Raw genomic sequence first — 21,671 nt, 5'->3', positions numbered from 1 at the left:
TAACAGGGGTGTGTAGACTTTTTATATCCACTGTGTATATGTTTTGTTTTGTTTTTTACCCAGCTTGTTCCTATTCTTACGTATTCTTACATGGATCAATTTTATTTATTTGGATTTTTATGAAACATTATTGCTGTACCTATGGCAATAACATTATAGTATATATCATTTCTATTTACCAATTCTGTAAATAAGAACTCTGCTTCCATAGGCATCTCTTGACCGCAGGACACCATGGTAGCCAGCACTATAAAGTTCAAGAAGAGGAGATGGGCGTAAGTCAGCAGTAATTTCCGGGCACTCCTTCTTCCACTTGTGGTAGTTTTTCAACAGCTGAAACATAAAAAGAATAGTTAGAAGAAGTGTCTATGCAAAGTACAGGTGATCACTACTGTACATAATACAGGCTGCTGTAAACAGCGCTGACCTAACCTCAGATATCAGCTGAACTCTCCTGAGATTGGGGATTCACTATTTATCTAATTCTCTGAAATGATTTGTACTCCAGACGATCAAAAGTAAGGACAGTGCAAAGTGTAAAGGCTCTAGGATTACAGTTACTTGAGGAAGCTAACGGTAGTCGTTTTAAATTACAGGAAAAGCCACGATATTTAAAGGGGTTCTGCACTTTGTTTAAACTCATGATCTATCCTCTGGATAGATCATCAGCTTCTGATCGGCGGGGGTCCGACACTTGGGACCCCTGCCGATCAGCTGTTTGAGAAGGCAGCGGCGGCCTTCTCACTGTTTACCGAAGGCTCAGAGACGTCACGACTAGTATCACTGGCCTGGGCTGTGAACAGAGCTTAGCCCCGTTCAGGCCAGTTGATGCAAGTCGTGACGTCAATGGGCCTGCGGTAATCAGTGAAAAGGCCGCGACACTGCTGGAGCGCCGCTGCCTTCTCAAACAGCTGATCACCAGGGGTCCCGGGTGTCAGACCCCCGCCGATCAGAAGCTGATGATCTATCCAGAGGATAGATCATCAGTTAAAACAAAGTGCAGAACCCCTTTAATTACAGGATCTTTCAACCAAATTTCAATTCTACTCAAATTGATCTAGAACAGGCATGCTCAACCTGCGGCCCTCCAGCTGTTGCAAAATTACAACTCCCAGCAGGCCCGAACAGCCTACAGCTATCAGCCTACAGCAGGGCATTGTGGGAGTTGTAGTTTTACAACAGCTAGAGGGCCGCAGGTTGAGCATGCCTGATCTAGAACCTCTATTCACTGGATAGGTGAGTAAAACGGAACTTGTAGGGTACATCAACACCACAGTGTAGTTTATGTGGATTTATGTGTGTTTTTTGCCGCATTACTGCACTAAAATTCACGTTATTTGAAGATTTTGACATGGATTTGCCCCAGATCTCCTCTTTGCAATGCAAAGGGTTAAATCTGCACTGAAAATCGACAACTGACATGCTGCGGGATTCAAAATCTGCACCGCCGGTCAATTTTCATGCAAAGATTTCCACACCGTATACATGATATTTTGAAAATCTCATCTGCTTAACAGGTACTGTGTAACGCTGTGGATTTACGCACGAAAATCTGAGTGGAAAATCCGCACATGCACATATACCTTTCGGGTGAATTCAGACATGGTGCATTTGCCGTGGATTTTCCGGGAGGATTCCAAACCTCAAATACACTAGAATTATTTCATGTCGTATTAAAGGGGTTATGCCATAAATGATGTAAATTTTTTTTTTAAATCAGACCAGCCCTGTACCTCACATGGATCCGGAGCCTCCCTCCCCTTCCCTTCATTGCTCTGCTACATTTTTTCCAAGTTAGTATATCGAGGGGGGGGGGGGGGGCTTTCTGCTGCAGCTCTCTCACTATCACAACTCAGGGGGTGTCCTTTCTGCTGCAGCTCTCTCACTATCACAACTCAGGGGGTGTCCTTTCTGCTGCAGCTCTCTCCCTGTAAGGGTACCTTCACACAGATTTTGTAGCAGAAATGTTTCTGTGACTAAAAATCAGTTCCACTCATTTGAATTGGGTTATTTTGCTCAATTTAAGTGAATGGAACTTATTTTCAGTCACAGACATTCTTTTCTGCAACAAAATCTGCTGCGTGGGAAGGCACCCTAACTCTCACAGCTTCTAACAGAAGATGGGGCCGGTGGCAAATGAATGCATGGACCTGAGCATGTGCGACCCCTTCAGCAAGGTGGACAGAGAATTAATACATAATTTTTTAATTACATGCATTCACAACAGTATTCCGAAATGTAGACTATTTTCCGTGTGACAGCCCCTTTAAACTCAGCAATGGAACAGATTTGCAGAGAAGGATGTGGGATGGCGGCACAAATTCTTGACTAATCTCAAAGTTCCATTTTTGCACATTGCAAGTCAAATCAGCTCCAAGACTTAACTGAAGAAGTACTATGCACAGTGAATACTTACCTACAATATGAACTGTGTACAGGAATACAGCACTCTTCAGGGGCGGCTCATCAAACCATGGATCAAGGATTCCACCTTAGAAGGGGTTCTACAGCCTTGAAATGTACAAGGTTACTTTCCCAATTTCTTTTTCCTTCCCCCCCCAAACCAACCTCAATTTCCAGGGCCATGCATGGGCTTATTCTCTTGTTATGAGACTTGACAATTTTATTATTTTACCTATGTGAATGTTTTCTGTATGTGAACTTAAAGGGGTTGTCCCACGAAAAATATTCTACAGTTTTCAAACCAGCTCCTGGATCTGAATACTTTTGTAATTCCATGTGATTAAAAATTTTGTATAGCCAGTGAGCTATTCAATAATATGTATCTGTATAGTGCCACTTATTTCCCTATTTCATTGACCTGCTCACTAGGAAGTCCGCACATGCTCAGTTTTATCTCTCAACTGCCTTCTGAGCTGTAATAAGGAGAGAGCTGCGGTAGAATTGACACGCCCCCTGAGCTGTGATAGGGAGAGCTGAGACACACCCCCTTAGCTGCAGCAGAAAAGACACTCCCCTTGAGCTGTCAGCTTGATATAAATCTAGCAGAGCAATGAATGGGGCGATCTCTGGATCCATGTGAGGTACAGGGCTGGTTCTAGCTTTGTTGGAAAGAGATTGTCATGTGCTATATGATGTATGATTCTCATTTTTTACATTATTCATGGGATAACCCCTTTAAATTGCAATAAAATATATAATAAAAACGACATCACATGAATGCTGGGTGTCCTGTGCCAGGACTGCTGGGTCACAGCAGATACAGATCAGCTCAGCAATGTAAGGTGCATCGCTTCCTGCCAGCAACTATTGTGACATCCATGATTGCAGAGTGATCAGCTTCCAGGATAATACAGCTCTAATGCTCTTATATTACACCGCTGCAATCTTTGGTTCTAGCATAATAAACTCTAGCCTGGAATTAGATTTGTAAAGTATTTGTGCATTTGTCTGAACCACAGCCCGACCTTTGTTTGCCGGCTGTACTGTAATGCATGTATTGTGGTTTTAGCACAGTATGTCCTTTCCTGCACAATGTGAAAAGTATTTCTCAGCATATTACATGTCGTTCAACCATATCTGCAGGATTCTATGAAGTTTAAGGGTACTTTCACACTAGCGTTAAACCTTTCCGGTATTGAGTTCCATCCTAGGGGCTCAATACCGGAAAAAAAAACTGATCAGTTTTATCCTAATGCATTCTGAATGGAGCGCAATCCGTTCAGTAGGCATCAGGATGTCTTCAGTTTAGGCTACTTTCACACTTGCGTTGTTCTTTTCCGGCATAGAGTTCCGTCACAGGGGCTCTATACCGGAAAAGAACTGATCAGGTATGTCCCCATGCATTCTGAATGGAGAGTAATCCGTTCAGTTTGCATCAGTATGTCTTCAGTTCAGTCGTTTTGACTGATCAGGCAAAAGAGAAAACCGTAGCATGCTACGGTTTTATCTCCGGCTAAAAAAACTGAAGACTTGCCTGAATGCCGGATCAGGCATTTTTTCCCATAGGAATGTATTAGTGCCGGATCCGGCATTCAGAATACCGGAATGCCGGATCCGTCCTTCCGGTATGCGCATGCGCAGACTGAAAAAAAGGGGAAAAAATAAATGCCGGATCCGTTTTTGCCGGATGACACCGGAAAGACGGATCCGGCATTTCAATGCATTTTTTCGACTGATCAGGCATTTTTAAGACTGATCAGGATCCTGATCAGTCTTACTAATGCCATCAGTTAGCATACATTTTGCCTGATCCGGCAGGCAGTTCCGGCGACGGAACTGCTTGCCGGATCTCTCTGCCGCAAGTGTGAAAGTAGCCTTAGTCTGCGGTATTTCCTCCGTCCAAAATTCCAGAACACTTGCCGGAATACATTGAAATGCATTAATGCCGGATCCGGCCCCAAGTATTCCAGAAAAACTGATCCAGTTTTGCGGTCTGAGCATGCGCAGACTTTTAAAAATGTGAAAAAGTTAAATACCTGAACCGTGTTTCCGGATGACAACCGGAGAGAAGGATCCGGTATTGCAGTGCATTTGTGAGACGGATCCGCATCCGGATCCGTCTAGAAATGGTAACCGTTTGCATAAAGATTGCCGGAACTGCCTGCCGGAATCTAACAACGCAAGTGTGACCCCTTGCAGACGAGCGTGTCCGGATAAGGTCCGGATGCGTTGCGTCTGCGATCAGGGAAAATCGTGCGAGTAGGTACGCAATTGCAGTCAGTTTTGACTGCGATTGTGTTCCGAAGTTCAGTTTTTATTGCGCGGGTGCAATGCGTTTTGCACGCGTGTGATAAAAAACTGACTGCGGTACCCAGACCCGAACCCGGACGTCTATACTGAATTTCGGGTTTGGGATTGGTGTTCTGTACATTTTATTATTTTCCATTAGAACATGGTTATAAGGGAAAATAATAGCATTCTTAATACAGAATGCTAAGTAAAAGGTCCATTGTGGGGTTAAAAATAAAAAAAAATTTAACTCACCTAATCAACTTGATCGCGCGGCCAGGCTGGTCTACTTTCTTCTTCTTCTTGCAGGACCTGGCTGGAAAAGGACCTTCGGTGACGTCATCGCCCTCACCACGGTCCTCTTGCAGGTCCTGAAAGAAGAAGCAAGAAGACGATGCCGGCTGCACGATCAAGTGGATGAGGTGAGTTAATTTTTATATTTTTTAACACCTCAATCTACATTTTAACAAGCATTCTGTATTAAGAATGCTATTATTTTCCCTTATAACCATGTCATAAGGGAAAATAATACAGTAAATTGACTTTAATGGGGTTGCTCATCCCTATCAACTCCTAGCATTGCACCAGCGCGGAATTCTCGCCCGTGTGAAAGGAGCCTTAAACGTAAAGTCACATATTAGTGTTAAAGGGGTCATCTCAAATCAGCAAATGGAATTTATCATGTAGAGAAAATTAACACAAGGCTCTTACTAATGTATTGCGATTTTCCATATTCCCTCCTTTGCTGGCTGGATTCATTTTTCCATCACATTATACACTGCTCGTTTCCATGGTTACGACCACCCTGCACTCCATCAGTGGTGATCATGCTTGCACACTATAGGAACTTATAGGTGTTTTTTCCTATAGCGTGCAAGCACGACCCCCACCGATGGCTTGTGGGGTGGTCGTAACCATGGAAACGAGCAGTGTATAATGGTAGGGGAAAATGAATAGCTGGCTGCTGTGTATACAGGTGGGGGGGGGGGGGGGGGGGTACCTCATGAAACACAAGGCTCCTCTCTGGTGTCCAGAATAATTTCCATATGTGTCTAGTGTATTCATTGATCACTTCCCCTCACAAAGAAAGTCCCTGCAGGCAGTGAGATATAGGCCATCAGTATCAGATCGGTGGGGGTCCGACTCTCGGCAATACTGCTGATTGACTGTTTGAAGAAGCCGTGGCTCTTATGGTCCATGGTAGGGGAATCCATAGCGGAATTCTTAGATAACCCGAACTTGAAAACACAAGTTTGCTTAACACTACTAGTGATGTCACGTTAATCGGTCACGAACCAATGTACAGCTCAGTCCGATTCACGTGAATAGGACTGCGCCGGACTACCAAGCACAGCCACTATACAACGTACAGCACTGTGCTCGGTATGCTGTGAGGAGGCCGCAACACTCACCGAAGCACCGCAACCTCTTCAAACAGCTGATTGTTGGTGGTGCTGGGCGTTGGACCCTTACTGATCAGATACTGATGACTGTCGATAGGTATCAATATTTTACTCCTGGAAAACCCCTTTCAAGGGTTTATCCCATGAATTAAAGACTTCTGTTTATGTAGTTATCTCCTTATCTGGAATATTTTCAGCAATTCATCAAGCAGCTGCATCTCCCAGGATGCACAGCGGTTAACTATCGTTAACCCATTCCTCCCCTGCAGACAAAATAGTGCCTGACATATAGCCCCAGAGATACATATGGCATGTAATGCCCCCACAATTTCGCTCTCCGTGTCTATGAATAGCGGGACTGCGGAAAGGAGACTATTTGTTTTGCTGACTTGGGCACAGGGGTCAACTACTGGGACCTCCTCGACGCAGAAAAACCCCTTTAAGTTACACTGTTCCATATACAAACGGTATCAAGCTTCTACCTGTACACCCAGTTTATTGATACATTTCCAGGAGGAATAAGTGCAGAATTTAAAGAAAAGATGCTCCAGATCTGTGATTTCAAGGGGTATTTGCTAAAACAGACAAGTTACGAATGGCGACAGATTCCATTTGAGTATCAACATCATGTTTTCTTTAAATCTGGATTATTTGTGGCTGGACAGATTGTTCTAATCCTCTTACAAATAGCTTTTGCTTTATGATAACAGAATGACTTCTGGACACTATTACAAAATATTTACTGAGAAAAAACAATGATGTAGACGTCTTTCACAACTCCAGAAATCTAGTATTTTCCTTTAGTAAAGATGATGCTAGTGATGTGTGAGCGAGCATACAGTGCCCTTTATCATCACAGCTGACATGCAGTTCTCTCAGCTTAGCTAATCCTGGCATAGAGCATGGTTACAGGGCACCCATGTGCTATGCCAAGAGTTAGTAATAGTCCAGAGAGAACGGGCAAGAGCAGCAATGTGTGCTCCTGCCCGTACTCCCTGCGCTGCCCATTCATAAAATGAGTACTTCGTACACCGCTCAGCGGTGTACAGAGAACAGTTTTAAGCGCACACTGAATGTAAAAGTATAATAAAAATAGAAAATTAATAAATAAAGTATATTAGAAAAAAATGTTTTAGGGGATTCGGGGCAACATATTAACCACTTAAGGACCACAGGTTTATACCCCCCTAAAGACCAGGCCCTTTTTTACAAATCGGCACTACACTACTTTCACCGTTTATTGCTCGGTCATGCAACTTACCACCCAAATGAATTTTACCTCCTTTTCTTCGCACTAATAGAGCTTTCATTTGGTGGTATTTCATTGCTGCTGACATTTTTACTTTTTTTGTTATTAATCGAAATTTAACGATTTTTTTGCAAAAAAATGACATTTTTCACTTTCAGTTGTAAAATTTTGCAAAAAAAACGAGATCCATATATAAATTTTGCTCTAAATTTATTGTTCTACATGTCTTTGATAAAAAAAAAATGTTTGGGTAAAAAAAAAATGGTTTGGGTAAAAGTTATAGCGTTTACAAACTATGGTACAAAAATGTGAATTTCCGCTTTTTGAAGCAGCTCTGACTTTCTGAGCACCTGTCATGTTTCCTGAGGTTCTACAATGCCCAGACAGTACAAACACCCCACAAATGACCCCATTTCGGAAAGTAGACACCCTAAGGTATTCGCTGATAGGCATAGTGAGTTCATAGAACTTTTTATTTTTTGTCACAAGTTAGCGGAAAATGATGTGTTTTTTTTTTTGTTTTTTTTTTCTTACCAAGTCTCATATTCCACTAACTTCTGACAAAAAATAAAAGCTTCCATGAACTCACTATGCCCATCAGCGAATACCTTGGGATGTCTTCTTTCCAAAATGGGGTCACTTGTGGGGTAGTTATACTGCCCTGGCATTCTAGGGGCCCAAATGTGTGGTAAGGAGTTTGAAATCAAATTCTGTAAAAAATGGCTGGTGAAATCCAAAAGGTGCTCTTTGGAATGTGGGCCCCTTTGCCCACCTAGGCTGCAAAAAAGTGTCACACATGTGGTATCTCCGTATTCAGGAGAAGTTGGGGAATGTGTTTTGGGGTGTCATTTTACATATACCCATGCTGGGTGAGAGAAATATCTTGGCAAAAGACAACTTTGTATAAAAAAATGGTAAAAGTTGTCTTTTGCCAAGATATTTCTCTCACCCAGCATGGGTATATGTAAAATGACACCCCAAAACACATTCCCCAGCTTCTCCTGAATACGGAGATACCACATGTGTGACACTTTTTTGCAGCCTAGGTGGGCAAAGGGGCCCATATTCCAAAGAGCACCTTTCGGATTTCACTCGTCATTTTTTACAGAATTTGATTTCAAACTCCTTACCACACATTTGGGCCCCTAGAATGCCAGGGCAGTATAACTACCCCACAAGTGACCCCATTTTGGAAAGAAGACACCCCAAGGTATTCGCTGATGGGCATAGTGAGTTTGTGGAAGTTTTTATTTTTTGTCACAAGTTAGCGGAATATGAGACTTTGTATGAAAAAAATAAAAAATAAAAAATCATCATTTTCCACTAACTTGTGACAAAAAATAAAAAATTCGAGGAACTCGCCATGCCCCTCACGGAATACCTTGGGGTGTCTTCTTTCCAAAATGGGGTCACTTGTGGGGTAGTTATACTGCCCTGGCATTTTCCAGGGGCCCTAATGTGTGGTAAGTAGGTAAATGACCTGTGAAATCCTAAAGGTGCTCTTTGGAATATGGGCCCCTTTGCCCACCTAGGCTGCAAAAAAGTGTCACACATGTGGTATCGCCGTATTCAGGAGAAGTTGGGGAATGTGTTTTGGGGGGGTCATTTTACATATACTCATGCTGGGTGAGAGAAATATCTTGGCAAAAGACAACTTTTCCCATTTTTTTATACAAAGTTGGCATTTGACCAAGATATTTCTCTCACCCAGCATGGGTATATGTAAAATGACACCCCAAAACACATTCCCCAACTTCTCCTGAGTACGGCGATACCAGATGTGTGACACTTTTTTTGCAGCCTAGATGCGCAAAGGTGCCCAAATTCCTTTTAGGAGGGCATTTTTAGACATTTGGATACCAGACTTCTTCTCACGCTTTGGGGCCCCTAGAATGCCAGGGCAGTATAAATACCCCACATGTGACCCCATTTTGGAAAGAAGACACCCCAAGGTATTCAATGAGGGGCATGGCGAGTTCATAGAAATTTTTTTTTTTTGGCACAAGTTAGCGGAAATTGATATTTTTTATTTTTTTCTCACAAAGTCTCCCTTTCCGCTAACTTGGGACAAAAATTTCAATCTTTCATGGACTCAATATGCCCCTCACGGAATACCTGGGGGTGTCTTCTTTCCGAAATGGGGTCACATGTGGGGTATTTATACTGCCCTGGCATTCTAGGGGCCCTAAAGCGTGAGAAGAAGTCTGGAATATAAATGTCTAAAAAATTTTACGCATTTGGATTCCGTGAGGGGTATGGTGAGTTCATGTGAGATTTAATTTTTTGACACAAGTTAGTGGAATATGAGACTTTGTAAGAAAAAAAATAATAATTTCCGCTAACTTGGGCCAAAAAAATGTCTGAATGGAGCCTGACAGGGGGGTGATCAATGACAGGGGGGTGATCAATGACAGGGGGGTGATCAATGACAGGGGGGGTGATCAATGACAGGGGGGGTGATCAATGACAGGGGGGGGTGATCAGGGAGTCTATATGGGGTGATCACCCCCCTGTCATTGATCACCCCCCTATAAGGCTCCATTCAGATGTCCGTATGTGTTTTGCGGATCCGATCCATGTATCCGTGGATCCGTAAAAATCATATGGACATCTGAATGCAGCCTGACAGGGGGGGTGATCAATGACAGGGGGGTGATCAATGACAGGGGGGTGATGAGGGAGTCTATATGGGGTGATCACCACAATCATTGATCACTCCCCTGTAAGGCTCCATTCAGACGTCCGTGTGCGTTTTGCGGATCCGATCCATCTATCAGTGGATCCGTAAAAATCATGCGGACGTCTGAATGGAGCTTTACAGGGGTGTGATCAATGACAGGGGGGTAATCAATGACAGGGGGGTGATCAGGGAGTCTATATGGGGTGATCACCACAGTCATTGATCACGCCCCTGTAAGGCTCCATTCAGACGTCCGTGTGCGTTTTGCGGATCCGATCCATCTATCAGTGGATCCGTAAAAATCATGCGGACGTCTGAATGGAGCTTTACAGCGGTGTGATCAATGACAGGGGGGTAATCAATGACAGGGGGTGATCAGGGAGTCTATATGGGGTGATCAGGGGCTAATAAGGGGTTAATAAGTGACGGGGGGGGGGTGTAGTGTAGTGTAGTGGTGCTTGGTGCTACTTTACTGAGCTACCTGTGTCCTCTGGTGGTCGATCCAAACAAAGGGGACCACCAGAGGACCAGGTAGCAGGTATATTAGACGCTGTAATCAAAACAGCGTCTAATATACCTGTTAGGGGTTAAAAAAATCACATCTCCAGCCTGCCAGCGAACGATCGCCGCTGGCAGGCTGGAGATCAACTCTCTTACCTTCCGTTCCTGTGAGCGCGCGCGCCTGTGTGCGCGCGTTCACAGGAAATCTCGGGTCACGCGAGATGACGCCTATTGGCGTTAGCGTAGCCTGGGGGAGCCGCCGCAATGACGCCTTTCGGCGTTAGCGTGGCGGCAAGCGGTTAAAAATTATTATGATCTCTGGGGGTCATTTATTAAGGGACTCGCAACTATTTTAGGCCTAAAAATTGTTGCAAGTCTTTTTTTTGTAGTTGCACTACAACTTTTACGGCGTGTGCAGCACCTGTGCAAGACGTAGGTGGAGAGGCGCTGCTCGGGGGCAAGGACAAATTTAATTATGCCTGGAGACAGGAGACCTTCTATTAAGCCCATCTCCTGCCGTCAGAAGAGAGAGCACTTGTCTCTACTAGTTTAGTGAACCTTAGATATGTTGCTGTTACACTTCCTCTTTCTGTGTGTGAATTAGGGGTCATTCATTGAACCCCACAGTACTATGTGGCACTGTAGGGGTTAACTCCCTCTTGCATTGTGCAATGCTGTGGGGTGCTGATTAGCCCTGGTATATATGTTTGGCTGTGTGTCCCACCTGTTGCCTGTGCAATAGGTCTCAACAGATCTGCCAGTCCATTCTGCCTGCTGGAGCATGTACTACAGCTATAATCTGTCTATGTGCCCAGTCTGTCTGTCTTCTGACCTAACCTGTGCCTGTGACCTGTATTCTCTCCTAGTTCCATCTACCCTGGCCCCTGGACTGTCCTTGGATATGCATGTACTCTGTCTGATTCTTTCTGTATGCTTTGCCTGTTTCTCTGGTGCTTTGCACCAGTGTCTCTGACCTCTATGGGTCAGATGCCAACCATAGCAGGACTATTCCAAGAGGTAGTGGCCTGGTGGCTCCCCTGCAGCGAAGACCAGATCCCTTTATAGGGGTTAAAGGGTTAAAACCATGGGACTGCCAAGCCAACACCCAAAGTCAAAAGGTCCACCGCCACTGTTCATAAAAAGGTCGATATGACAAAGACAATTTTTTTTCTGTCTGTTCCGTTTTTTTTGCGGACCGTATGTGAAACCATTCACTTCAATGGGTAAGCGAAAAAATGGAAATGACTCCGTGTGCATTCTGTTTCCATATGTCTGCATGGCCAGTTACGATGGATCCGCAAAAAAAAAAAAAAACGGAACGTCATCCATATTTTTTGTGGATACGTGTTTTGCGGACCGCAAAATACATACGGTCATGTGCATGAGCCCATATCAAAAGTTTTGCAAAAGCTCAATGACACTTTAAAGCTCCAGGGCCCCAAACCAAAACTGCGCCATTTTTAATACTGGTGTCTTTTCATGCAGCACTGTGGCCTCTGTGCCTTCTATAGCTAAGGGCTCATGTATAATGCCTCTTGCTGTACATGTGAGATGCCTTGTGTTTGCATGTGATATATTAAATCTTCACATCTGACTAGCATCCACATGACAGGATGTGTTTTCCCAAGGATATCTCATCAGAGAGAAAAACTGAGCGCTGCTTTTCCAAATACACAGGCCGGTGCTGACAAAATAAAAGGTGAGGCCACATCACAGGGGCCGACGATTGGGAATAAACGCTCATCGGCCTATCTGTACGCCCCACAAACCGGCCGACAAATAATGAGTGATGATAATATGCAGACTGTGTGGGGGATGACTGATCGTAGTAACAATCATTCATCCCACCATTAAGTTTGCATCGGGCTGTTAAAAGAGCACCGATCGGCTTATAAAACGGATCCTTTTTCAAATTGGTGTAAAAGAAAACTTTAGTTGCCCAAAGCAACCAATTAGATTCCACCTTTCATTTTCCAAAGGAGCTGTGAAAATTAAAAGGTAAAATCTGATTGGTTGCTATGGGCCATTACGCCAGGTTGATAAATCTCCACCACTGACTGTGTCAATAAGGCCTTACTTTAACTACGTTAGCAGGTAAAGAGGCATCTGGTTAGTGTCAAAAGAAGCATTTGTCTTAATAGGATAGAATACAATCTAGGCTTGTATTAAAGGGGTTTGTGTCATGAAACATATTCTACATTTTTCAAACCAGAACCTGGATACTTTTGTAATTGCATGTAATTCAATATTTAGTATAGCTATATATCATATATATAAATGAATTTCTGTCTATCTGTCCTTCCATCTGTTATTTAAGCATGGCCAAACAACTGGACCAATCTGCACCAAATTTGAACCATGGGTACATCACATTTCAGCTTTCTAGGACGTATGGTTCTTGACATATAAAAAAAAAATACAAATATGGCACCATCACATGACCAGCATTAGCCAATAGAAGCTTGCAGATCTTTCACTCATATCCTAACTGCCATATACACGGTCACATGACCCTTATTGGCCAAGAGAAGCTAAAAGGTCCTTCAGTCTTGACATACACACAGTTTTACACCAGGTTTCCATAGCAACTCATTTTCCTTCACTGCTAAGGTCGCTGTGGAGGTCACTATTAAGGGGGTGGGTGCTGTTGAGCAGTGCTATATAGGTCACGTTTTTAGGAGACGGAGTACTGTGGAGGTGACGGCTAGGCTACATGCACACGACCGGATGTGTTTTGCGGATCCGCAAAAAAAAACGGATGACGTTCCGTATGGCATCCGTTTTTGTTTTTTTTTGCGGATCCGTTTTTTTTGCAGATCCATTGTAATAATGCCTATCCTTGTCCTCAAACTAGAAAAAAATAGGACATGCACTATTTTTCTGCGGAGCAACGGAACGGACATACTGATGTGGACAGCACCATGTGCTGTCCGCGTTTTTTGCGGACCCATTGAAATGAATGGGTCCGCATCCTATCCGCAAAAAACGGATCGGACACGGAAACAAAATACGGTCGTGTGCATTTAAGGGGCAGATTCTGTGGAGGTCACTGTTAAGCCGGCAGGGTGCTATGGAGTCACATTTTAAGGGGACGGGCTGCTGTGGAGGTCAGTGTTAAGGGGGCGGACCACTTTTAAGGGGGCAGGGCACTGTGGAGGTAATTGTTATGGGGACAATGTGGATATCTTTCAACCACAGACACAAACATTAAATGAAATTGTCAAAATATACCCATGTAAGGCCAGGTCTGATAATATATATATATTGATAGTGTAGGTAATATGCAAGGAAATATTATAGTTATGGTGGACAGATATATTACTGGTGTAGATATACATAGCATTTAAGGGGTTGTCCCACAAAAAATATTCTACATTTTTCAAATCAGGACGTGGATATTAATTTTTTTGTAATTGCGTGTAATTAAAAATAGTTATTCAATAAAATGTATCTGTATAGCGCTACCTGCTCTTTGTTCTTTTCCATATCTCTTGTCCGTCTCACCAGCCATATGTTCTGTTAGAAGCTGTGGCAGTTACAGAGAGAGAGCTGCAGCAGAAGGGGCACACCCTCTGAGCTGCCAGGCTGGAGATAATCTACAGTAGCAGAATAATTGGAGAAATTAATGGGGGGGGGGGGGGGGGGTCACTGGATCCATATGAGGTACAGGGCTGGTTCTAGCTTTGTAAGACTACTTTCACACTAGCATTTATGCTGTATCCGGCAGGGTTCAGCAAAAACGCTTCCGTTACTGATAATACAACCATCTGCATCCGTTATGAACGGGTCCGTTTGTATTATCTTTAACAGAGCCAAGACGGATCCGTCATGAACTCCATTGAAAGTCAATGGGCTACGGGGCCGTTTTCTATAGTGTCAGAGAAAACGGATCCGTCCCCATTGACTTGCATTGTGGGTCATGACGTTTTGCTCCGCATCCCAGGACGGAAAGCAAACTGCAGCATGCTGTGGTTTGCTCTCCGGTATGAGAACGGAATGCATTTTGGAGCCTTCCATTCTGTTCAGTTACGTTTTGTCCCCATTGACAATGAAAGGGGACAAAACGGAAGCGGGTTTTTTACCGGTATTGAGACCCTATGATGGATCTCAATACAGTTAAATATTAACGCTAGAGTGAAAGAAGCCTCAGAAAGGTATCGTCATGTACTATATGATGTTTGATTTTAATTTATTACATCAATCATGGTATAACCCCTTTAAGGATTTATGTGGGCAATGAATCAAGGGGAACTCCAGCAAGGGAGTCCACACTTGAACTCTTTAAAAAAGGAATTCACTTTCCAGTGGGAGAAGTAAAGGTTCCTTATCCTAGGCTTAGCAAACAGATCAGTAAAAGATTTACCGCTGCATAAAGCTCTTGGGTGCGGTGCCCCACATGCTTCTGCCCAGCTGTTGACAGCTGAAGATATTATCGTGTACCAATGGTGCCAGGGAGGTCATAGATTTACTGGAAACTGGTACTAGGAGCAACACCCATATTATTGTCCGTAAACACTAGGGTAAAAGGCCAGTCGCCTGCTCATATCTTTAAAGGAGTCTTCTGGGGCTTAAATATTGATGGCCTATCCTAAAGTGCCTGATTAGTGCCACCTCCCCTTCACTGTGTACACCGGCTGAAGCACTGAAGGGTTAACAGAGCAAACTACAAGTCCCAGGAGACCACAGATTGGCTGCCTAATGTACAGGAGAAAAGACCATCCCTGATGAAGAAAGGTGTATCACTCGAAACGCGCTGAATTACAACTTCTCTATCCTGTTCACTCCCAGGTCAAATCACTTTGAGTGCTGGCAAAGGTAGCTTCGAAGACCTGAAATTCATTCATTTACAGTCTACAAGGGTCATTGGGACCCCACAGATCGGCAGAGTACAGCCTGACCTATTCGGATGCAAGATATCCTATCGCCCCTATTGTCACACACTGTTTGTAAAAGGCATATTCATTGCCGAAACGCGTCACAGTATCAGAGATATGTGACAATAAAAAGCTACAGAGTGCCGGTCTTTTGCCATCATTCAGGAGATCTAATCTCCGGTACGTCTTTTTAGAATGAAATGAGGGTCAGATGGAAGAACAAGAAAGAAGGGAGACATTAGGGGACGCTTGTCCTCTTCCTTCTGTAGTGGTCCAGTCTCACACATGCTGCGACCCTAGCCCACCATTTACTTCCCAAACCACTCCCAGAGGCTCTTAAAGGGGTTGTCCAGCTTTTACTAAGTGATGGCCCCTTCTCAGAGCAGACGACCATCACTAACTCATCGGGGGTCTGATACCCCACATGCCCAGTCTACCAGCTGTTCGGGTGTAATGCCATCACCGGAAGGTGCTAGAATTGTCATTGCTCTGTCAACTGGCCCTCACTTTGATTGACAAGGCCAGGCAGGCTTAATGACGCTTTCCCTGTCTGTCCTGTCAATCAAAGTGGAGAGGGCGCAGCAGTTGCAGAGAGAGCAGAGTCTCTAGTTGTAACAGCAACGCCCCCCCCCATGGCTCCCAGAGGATCATTTGCATATATTTAAACATTTTTCTCAGCAATGCGGGCACATATGAACATGGGACCAACACAGATGCCTTCAGCTGCCAAGCGCACATGTAACAGGTCAGCCAGTGTCATAGGTACAAATCTGCTGACAGATGCCCTTTAGGCCTCATTCACACGAGCGATACAGATTGGCTCCGGATGCGTTCAGTGAAACTCGCACCATTTTGCAAGCAAGTTCAGTCAGTTTTGTCTGCGATTGTGTTCAGTGTTTAAGTTTTTTCCGCGCGGGTGCAATGTGTTTTGATGCGTTTTTCACGCGCGTGATAAAAAACTGAAGGTTTACAAACAACATCTCTTAGGAACCATCAGTGAAAAACGCATCGCATCCGCACCTGCTTCCAGATGTGATGCGTTTTTCATTGAAGCCCCATTCACTTCTATGGGGACGGGGCTGCGTGAAAAACGCAGAATATAGAACATGCTGCGATTCTCACACAACGCAGAACTGATGCGTGAAAAAAACACTCATGTACACAGACCCATTGAAATGAATGGGTCAGGATTCAGTGCGGGTGCGATGCGTTCACGTCACGCATTGCACCCACACGGAAAACTCACTTGTGTGAAAGGGGCCTTGAGGTTGACATAGGAGGCTCTCTGAGTTTATATACCTCAGTGTTAGCAGGTGCTGAGATTGGGATATAGACCATGCATCACAAGAACAGATGATGCAACCTCCATGCTGGATTAGTCTCATGCCTCCTGCAATCATACTGTATGTGTATTTTACTTACAATTACAAGCAAGAGGCACTCCGATACAACCTGTATATCACATAAAGGAGGGCATCGGTATATATATATACCAGTACAGGACACAGGTGCTATCAGCAGTGGTGTCCGGGGCTATACTCATACAGTATATACAAACCGGATTCCAAAAAAGTTGGGACACTATACAAATCGTGAATAAAAACTGAATGCAATGATGTGGAGGTGCCAACTTCTAATATTTTATTCAGAATAGAACATAAATCACGGAACAAAAGTTTAAACTGAGAAAATGTACAATTTTAAGGGGAAAATATGTTGAATCAGAATTTCATGGTGTCAACAAATCCCCAAAAAGTTGGGACAAGGCCATTTTCACCACTGTGTGGCATCTCCCCTTCTTACAACACTCAACAGACGTCTGGGGACCGAGGAGACCAGTTTCTCAAGTTTAGAAATAGGAATGCTCTCCCATTCTTGTCTAATACAGGCCTCTAACTGTTCAATCGTCTTGGGCCTTCTTTGTTGCACCTTCCTCTTTATGATGCGCCAAATGTTCTCTATAGGTGAAAGATCTGGACTGCAGACTGGCCATTTCAGTACCCGGATCCTTCTCCTACGCAGCCATGATGTTGTGATTGATGCAGAATGTGGTCTGGCATTATCTTGTTGAAAAATGTAGGGTCTTCCCTGAAAGAGATGACGTCTGGATGGGAGCATATGTTGTTCTAGAACCTGAATATATTTTTCTGCATTGATGGTGCCTTTCCAGACATGCAAGCTGCCCATGCCACACGCACTCATGCAACCCCATACCATCAGAGATGCAGGCTTCTGAACTGAGCGTTGATAACAACTTGGGTTGTCCTTGTCCTCTTTGGTCCGGATGACATGGCGTCCCAGATTTCCAAAAAGAACTTTGAATCGTGACTCGTCTGACCACAGAACAGTCTTCCATTTTGCCACACTCCATTTTAAATGATCCCTGGCCCAGTGAAAACGCCTGAGCTTGTGGATCTTGCTTAGAAATGGCTTCTTCTTTGCACTGTAGAGTTTCAGCTGGCAACGGCGGATGGCACGGTGGATTGTGTTCACTGACAATGGTTTCTGGAAGTATTCCTGAGCCCATTCTGTGATTTCCTTTACAGTAGCATTCCTGTTTGTGGTGCAGTGTCGTTTAAGGGCCCGGAGATCACGGGCATCCAGTATGGTTTTACGGCCTTGACCCTTACGCACAGAGATTGTTCCAGATTCTCTGAATCTTCGGATGATGTTATGCACAGTTGATGATGATAGATGCAAAGTCTTTGCAATTTTTCACTGGGTAACACCTTTCTGATATTGCTCCACTATCTTTCTACCCATCTTGGCTTCTGAGAGACACTGCCACTCTGAGAAGCTCTTTTTATACCCAATCATGTTGCCAATTGACCTAATTAGTGTTAATTGGTCTTCCAGCTCTTCGTTATGCTCAAATTTACTTTTTCCAGCCTCTTATTGCTACTTGTCCCAACTTTTCGGGGATTTGTTGACACCGTGAAAATTGGAATCAACGTATTTTTCCTTTAAAATGATACATTTACTCGGATTAAACGTTTGATCTGTCATCTACGTTCTATTACAAATAAAATATTGACATTTGCCATCTCCACATCATTGCATTCAGTTTTTATTCACAATTTGTTTAGTGTCCCTTTTTTGGAATCCGGTTTGTATATAATAACAGTAGATGACACAGAGGTGCTATCAGCAGTGGTGTCTGGGGCTGTCCTCATACAGTATATATATATATATATATATATATACAGTACAGACCAAAAGTTTGGACACACCTTCTGATTCAAAGAGTTTTCTTTATTTTCATGACTATGAAGGCATCAAAACTATGAATTAACACATGTGGAATTATATACATAACAAACAAGTGTGAAACAACTGAAAATATGTCATATTCTAGGTTCTTCAAAGTAGCCACCTTTTGCTTGGATTACTGCTTTGCACACTTTTGGCATTCTCTTGATGAGCTTCAAGAGGTAGTCCCCTGAAATGGTCTTCCAACAGTCTTGAAGGAGTTCCCAGAGATGCTTAGCACTTGTTGGCCCTTTTGCCTTCACTCTGCGGTCCAGCTCACCCCAAACCATCTCGATTGGGTTCATGTCCGGTGACTGTGGAGGCCAGGTCGTCTGGCACAGCACCCCATCACTCTCCTTCATGGTCAAATAGCCCTTACTTTCAAAGTTTTCCCAATTTTTCGGCTGACTGACTGACCTTCATTTCTTAAAGTAATGATGGCCACTCGTTTTTCTTTACTTAGCTGCTGCTGAGCGATGAGGAGAATGGCGTGTATTACGGCGTGCCTACAGCGCAATTGCGCATGTCAGGATGACATATTCTTTGCACAGAAATGAGGGCAGTCGCATCAGGAAGAAAAGAATACACGTCATCCTGACATGCGCAATTACGCTGTAGGCACGCCGGAATAGACGCCATTCTCCTCATCGCTCCTCCTTCACGCTTCGTCAGCTACATCACCCAGTAAGCACTTAGGACTTTAAATCATTGTTTGCACATGGCACCAATAATGCTATTTATATTAATTATATATTTATATGTATTTTTTCACATGAGATGAATTTTTTCATGCACTGTAATCACTTTGATATCTATGATGTCATCATAGGATACATTAAGTAATTGTCATAGTTTACTTTTACACATTTTTTATTATGATATTATGTGATTGTCTGTGATTGTTGTGAATTGGCACATTAACTTGGTTTGCTATATATACTGAGCACTTTGTCTGTATACACTGCTTGAGGAAGGCTCCAGCATAGAGCCGAAACGTCGCATGTCCTGTCTGGGTGAATAAAGATTTTTCTATTTTTATTTTATGGAGTGCTGCCCGTTTTTCGACTAATAATATTCACATATATATATATATATTAACAGTAGATGACACAGAGGTGCTATCAGCAGTGGTGTCCGGGGCTATCCTCATACAGTATATATATATATAACAGTACAGGACACAGAGGTGCTATCAGCAGTGGTGTCCGGGGCTATCCTCATACAGTAATATATATATATAACAGTAGATGCCACAGGTGCTATCAGCAGGGCTATCCTCATACAGTATATATATATATATACCAGTACAGGACACAGGTTCTATCAGCAGTGGTGTCCGGGGCTATCCTCATACAGTAATATATATATATAACAGTAGATGCCACAGGTGCTATCAGCAGGGCTATCCTCATACAGTATATATATATATATACCAGTACAGGACACAGGTGCTATCAGCAGTGGTGTCCGGGGCTATCCTCATACAGTATATATATATATATACCAGTACAGGACACAGGTGCTATCAGCAGGGCTATCCTCATACAGTATATATATATATATAACAGTAGATGACACAGGTGCTATCAGCAGTGGCGTCCGGGGCTATCCTCATACAGTAATATATATATACCAGTACAGGACACAGGTGCTATCAGCAGGGCTATCCTCAGTCACACTGCTGTACACTTACCCTCACCGCCTGCTCTATGCAGAAGTCTCTGGCTCGGAGAAACCTCAGTAAGAAGTGGTCTGAGAGCCCCTGGGCCCCCTGCCCGCCCTCAGCCTCCGCCCTCTGCCGGATGATCCCGATGGCTTCGGCCACCACCGGGGAGTGATCGGGCAGCTCGTTTAGTTTCGGGTTCCCCTTCTCGTAGTCGTCCAGAGCCTCCGACATGTTCCAGCAGACAGCGGGGAAGTTTGAGGAATGTTCCTCCTCTCGCTGCTGGGAGGGAGGCAGCGCTGCAGGGCTGTGCTGCTGCTGTTAAAGGGACAGTGACCTCCTTACATAACGACCAGGGTCCAGGGCCGTGTACACACTGCCCGTCAGTAACGCCTTGTTACTGTTGCCTATGGACACCATGCTGTTTACTATAGGGAGCTGTCTACAAGAAATAGTCTGTCCGTGTTACGAATCTTGCACACCAACATTTTTTTTCCCATTTATGTTCCGTTTTTTTCGTTCCGTATACGGAACCATTCATTTCAATGGATCCACAAAAAGTGTTTCCGTTCAAAGTGTGGGGCAGGGTAAGTGGACGCAGAACAGAGGCAAAAAACCAGTAAAACAAAACGTCAGTGTTTATTCACACACAAGGCAAAAACGAAGCAACATTTTTCAGTCTTCGTGTTCGTTCACACAAAGGAAAGTCCAGAGGTGTTTCCAGCGTCCACAGCAGGCTTTAGGGGGCCGGTTTCCCCGCATGCGGCTCTCAGCCCTCCAGCACAGCACCATGCCTCAGATCCCAAAACAGAGACACCTTACCGCGGAGCCCAGCTGTCAAAACCCGGACCGGCACTTAAAATCCAGTCCGGTGTTTGACCATACCCTTCAATGTGTCATAAAAGATACAACATGTCCTATTATTGTCCACATAACGGACAAGGATAGGACTGTTCTATCAGGGGCCAGCTGTTCCGTTCCTCAAAAAACGGAATGCACACGGACGTCATCCGTATTTTTTGTGGATCTGTTTTTTGCGGAAAGCAAAATATTGAAAAAGACATTCGGTCGTGTGCAAGAGGCCTCAGGGCTCATGCACACGAACGTATTTTCTTTCCGCTTCCGTTCATGTTTTTTTGCAGACCGTATGCGGAACCCATTCACTTCAATGGGTCCGTAAAAACAACGGAAAGTACTCCGTGTGCATTCCGTTTCCGTATTTCCGTTCCGCAAAAAAGGAGTGCATGTCCTAGTATTGTCCGCTAATCACGGTCCGAGGCCCCTATTCAAGTCGAAGGGTCCGCAAGAAATACGGAACACATCCGTATGTCATCCGTATTTCATCTGTATTTTGCGGATC

The 21,671-nt window shown here is 44.0% G+C and overlaps 1 protein-coding gene across 1 annotated transcript in view; it reads right to left on the bottom strand.

Moving 5' to 3' along the window:
- Positions 1-20,604, bottom strand: part of TTPA (alpha tocopherol transfer protein) — a 45,312-nt gene extending 24,708 nt beyond the window's left edge. Inside the window, exons 1-2 of the mRNA XM_040432357.1 lie at positions 20,342-20,604; positions 180-333 (exon numbers count right to left, since the gene is read on the bottom strand). Of these exons, the coding sequence (XP_040288291.1) occupies positions 180-333; positions 20,342-20,545 (358 nt within the window). The 5' untranslated portion in view covers positions 20,546-20,604. The remainder of the gene's footprint in view (positions 1-179; positions 334-20,341) is intronic.
- Positions 20,605-21,671: the final 1,067 nt, after the last annotated feature.

Source organism: Bufo bufo, chromosome 5 (assembly GCF_905171765.1).
Source record: "Bufo bufo chromosome 5, aBufBuf1.1, whole genome shotgun sequence".
In the NCBI taxonomy this organism is placed as follows: domain Eukaryota; kingdom Metazoa; phylum Chordata; class Amphibia; order Anura; family Bufonidae; genus Bufo; species Bufo bufo.
Note: the sequence above shows the minus strand (reverse complement) of the source record. Positions and strands in the feature narration are given on the sequence as shown.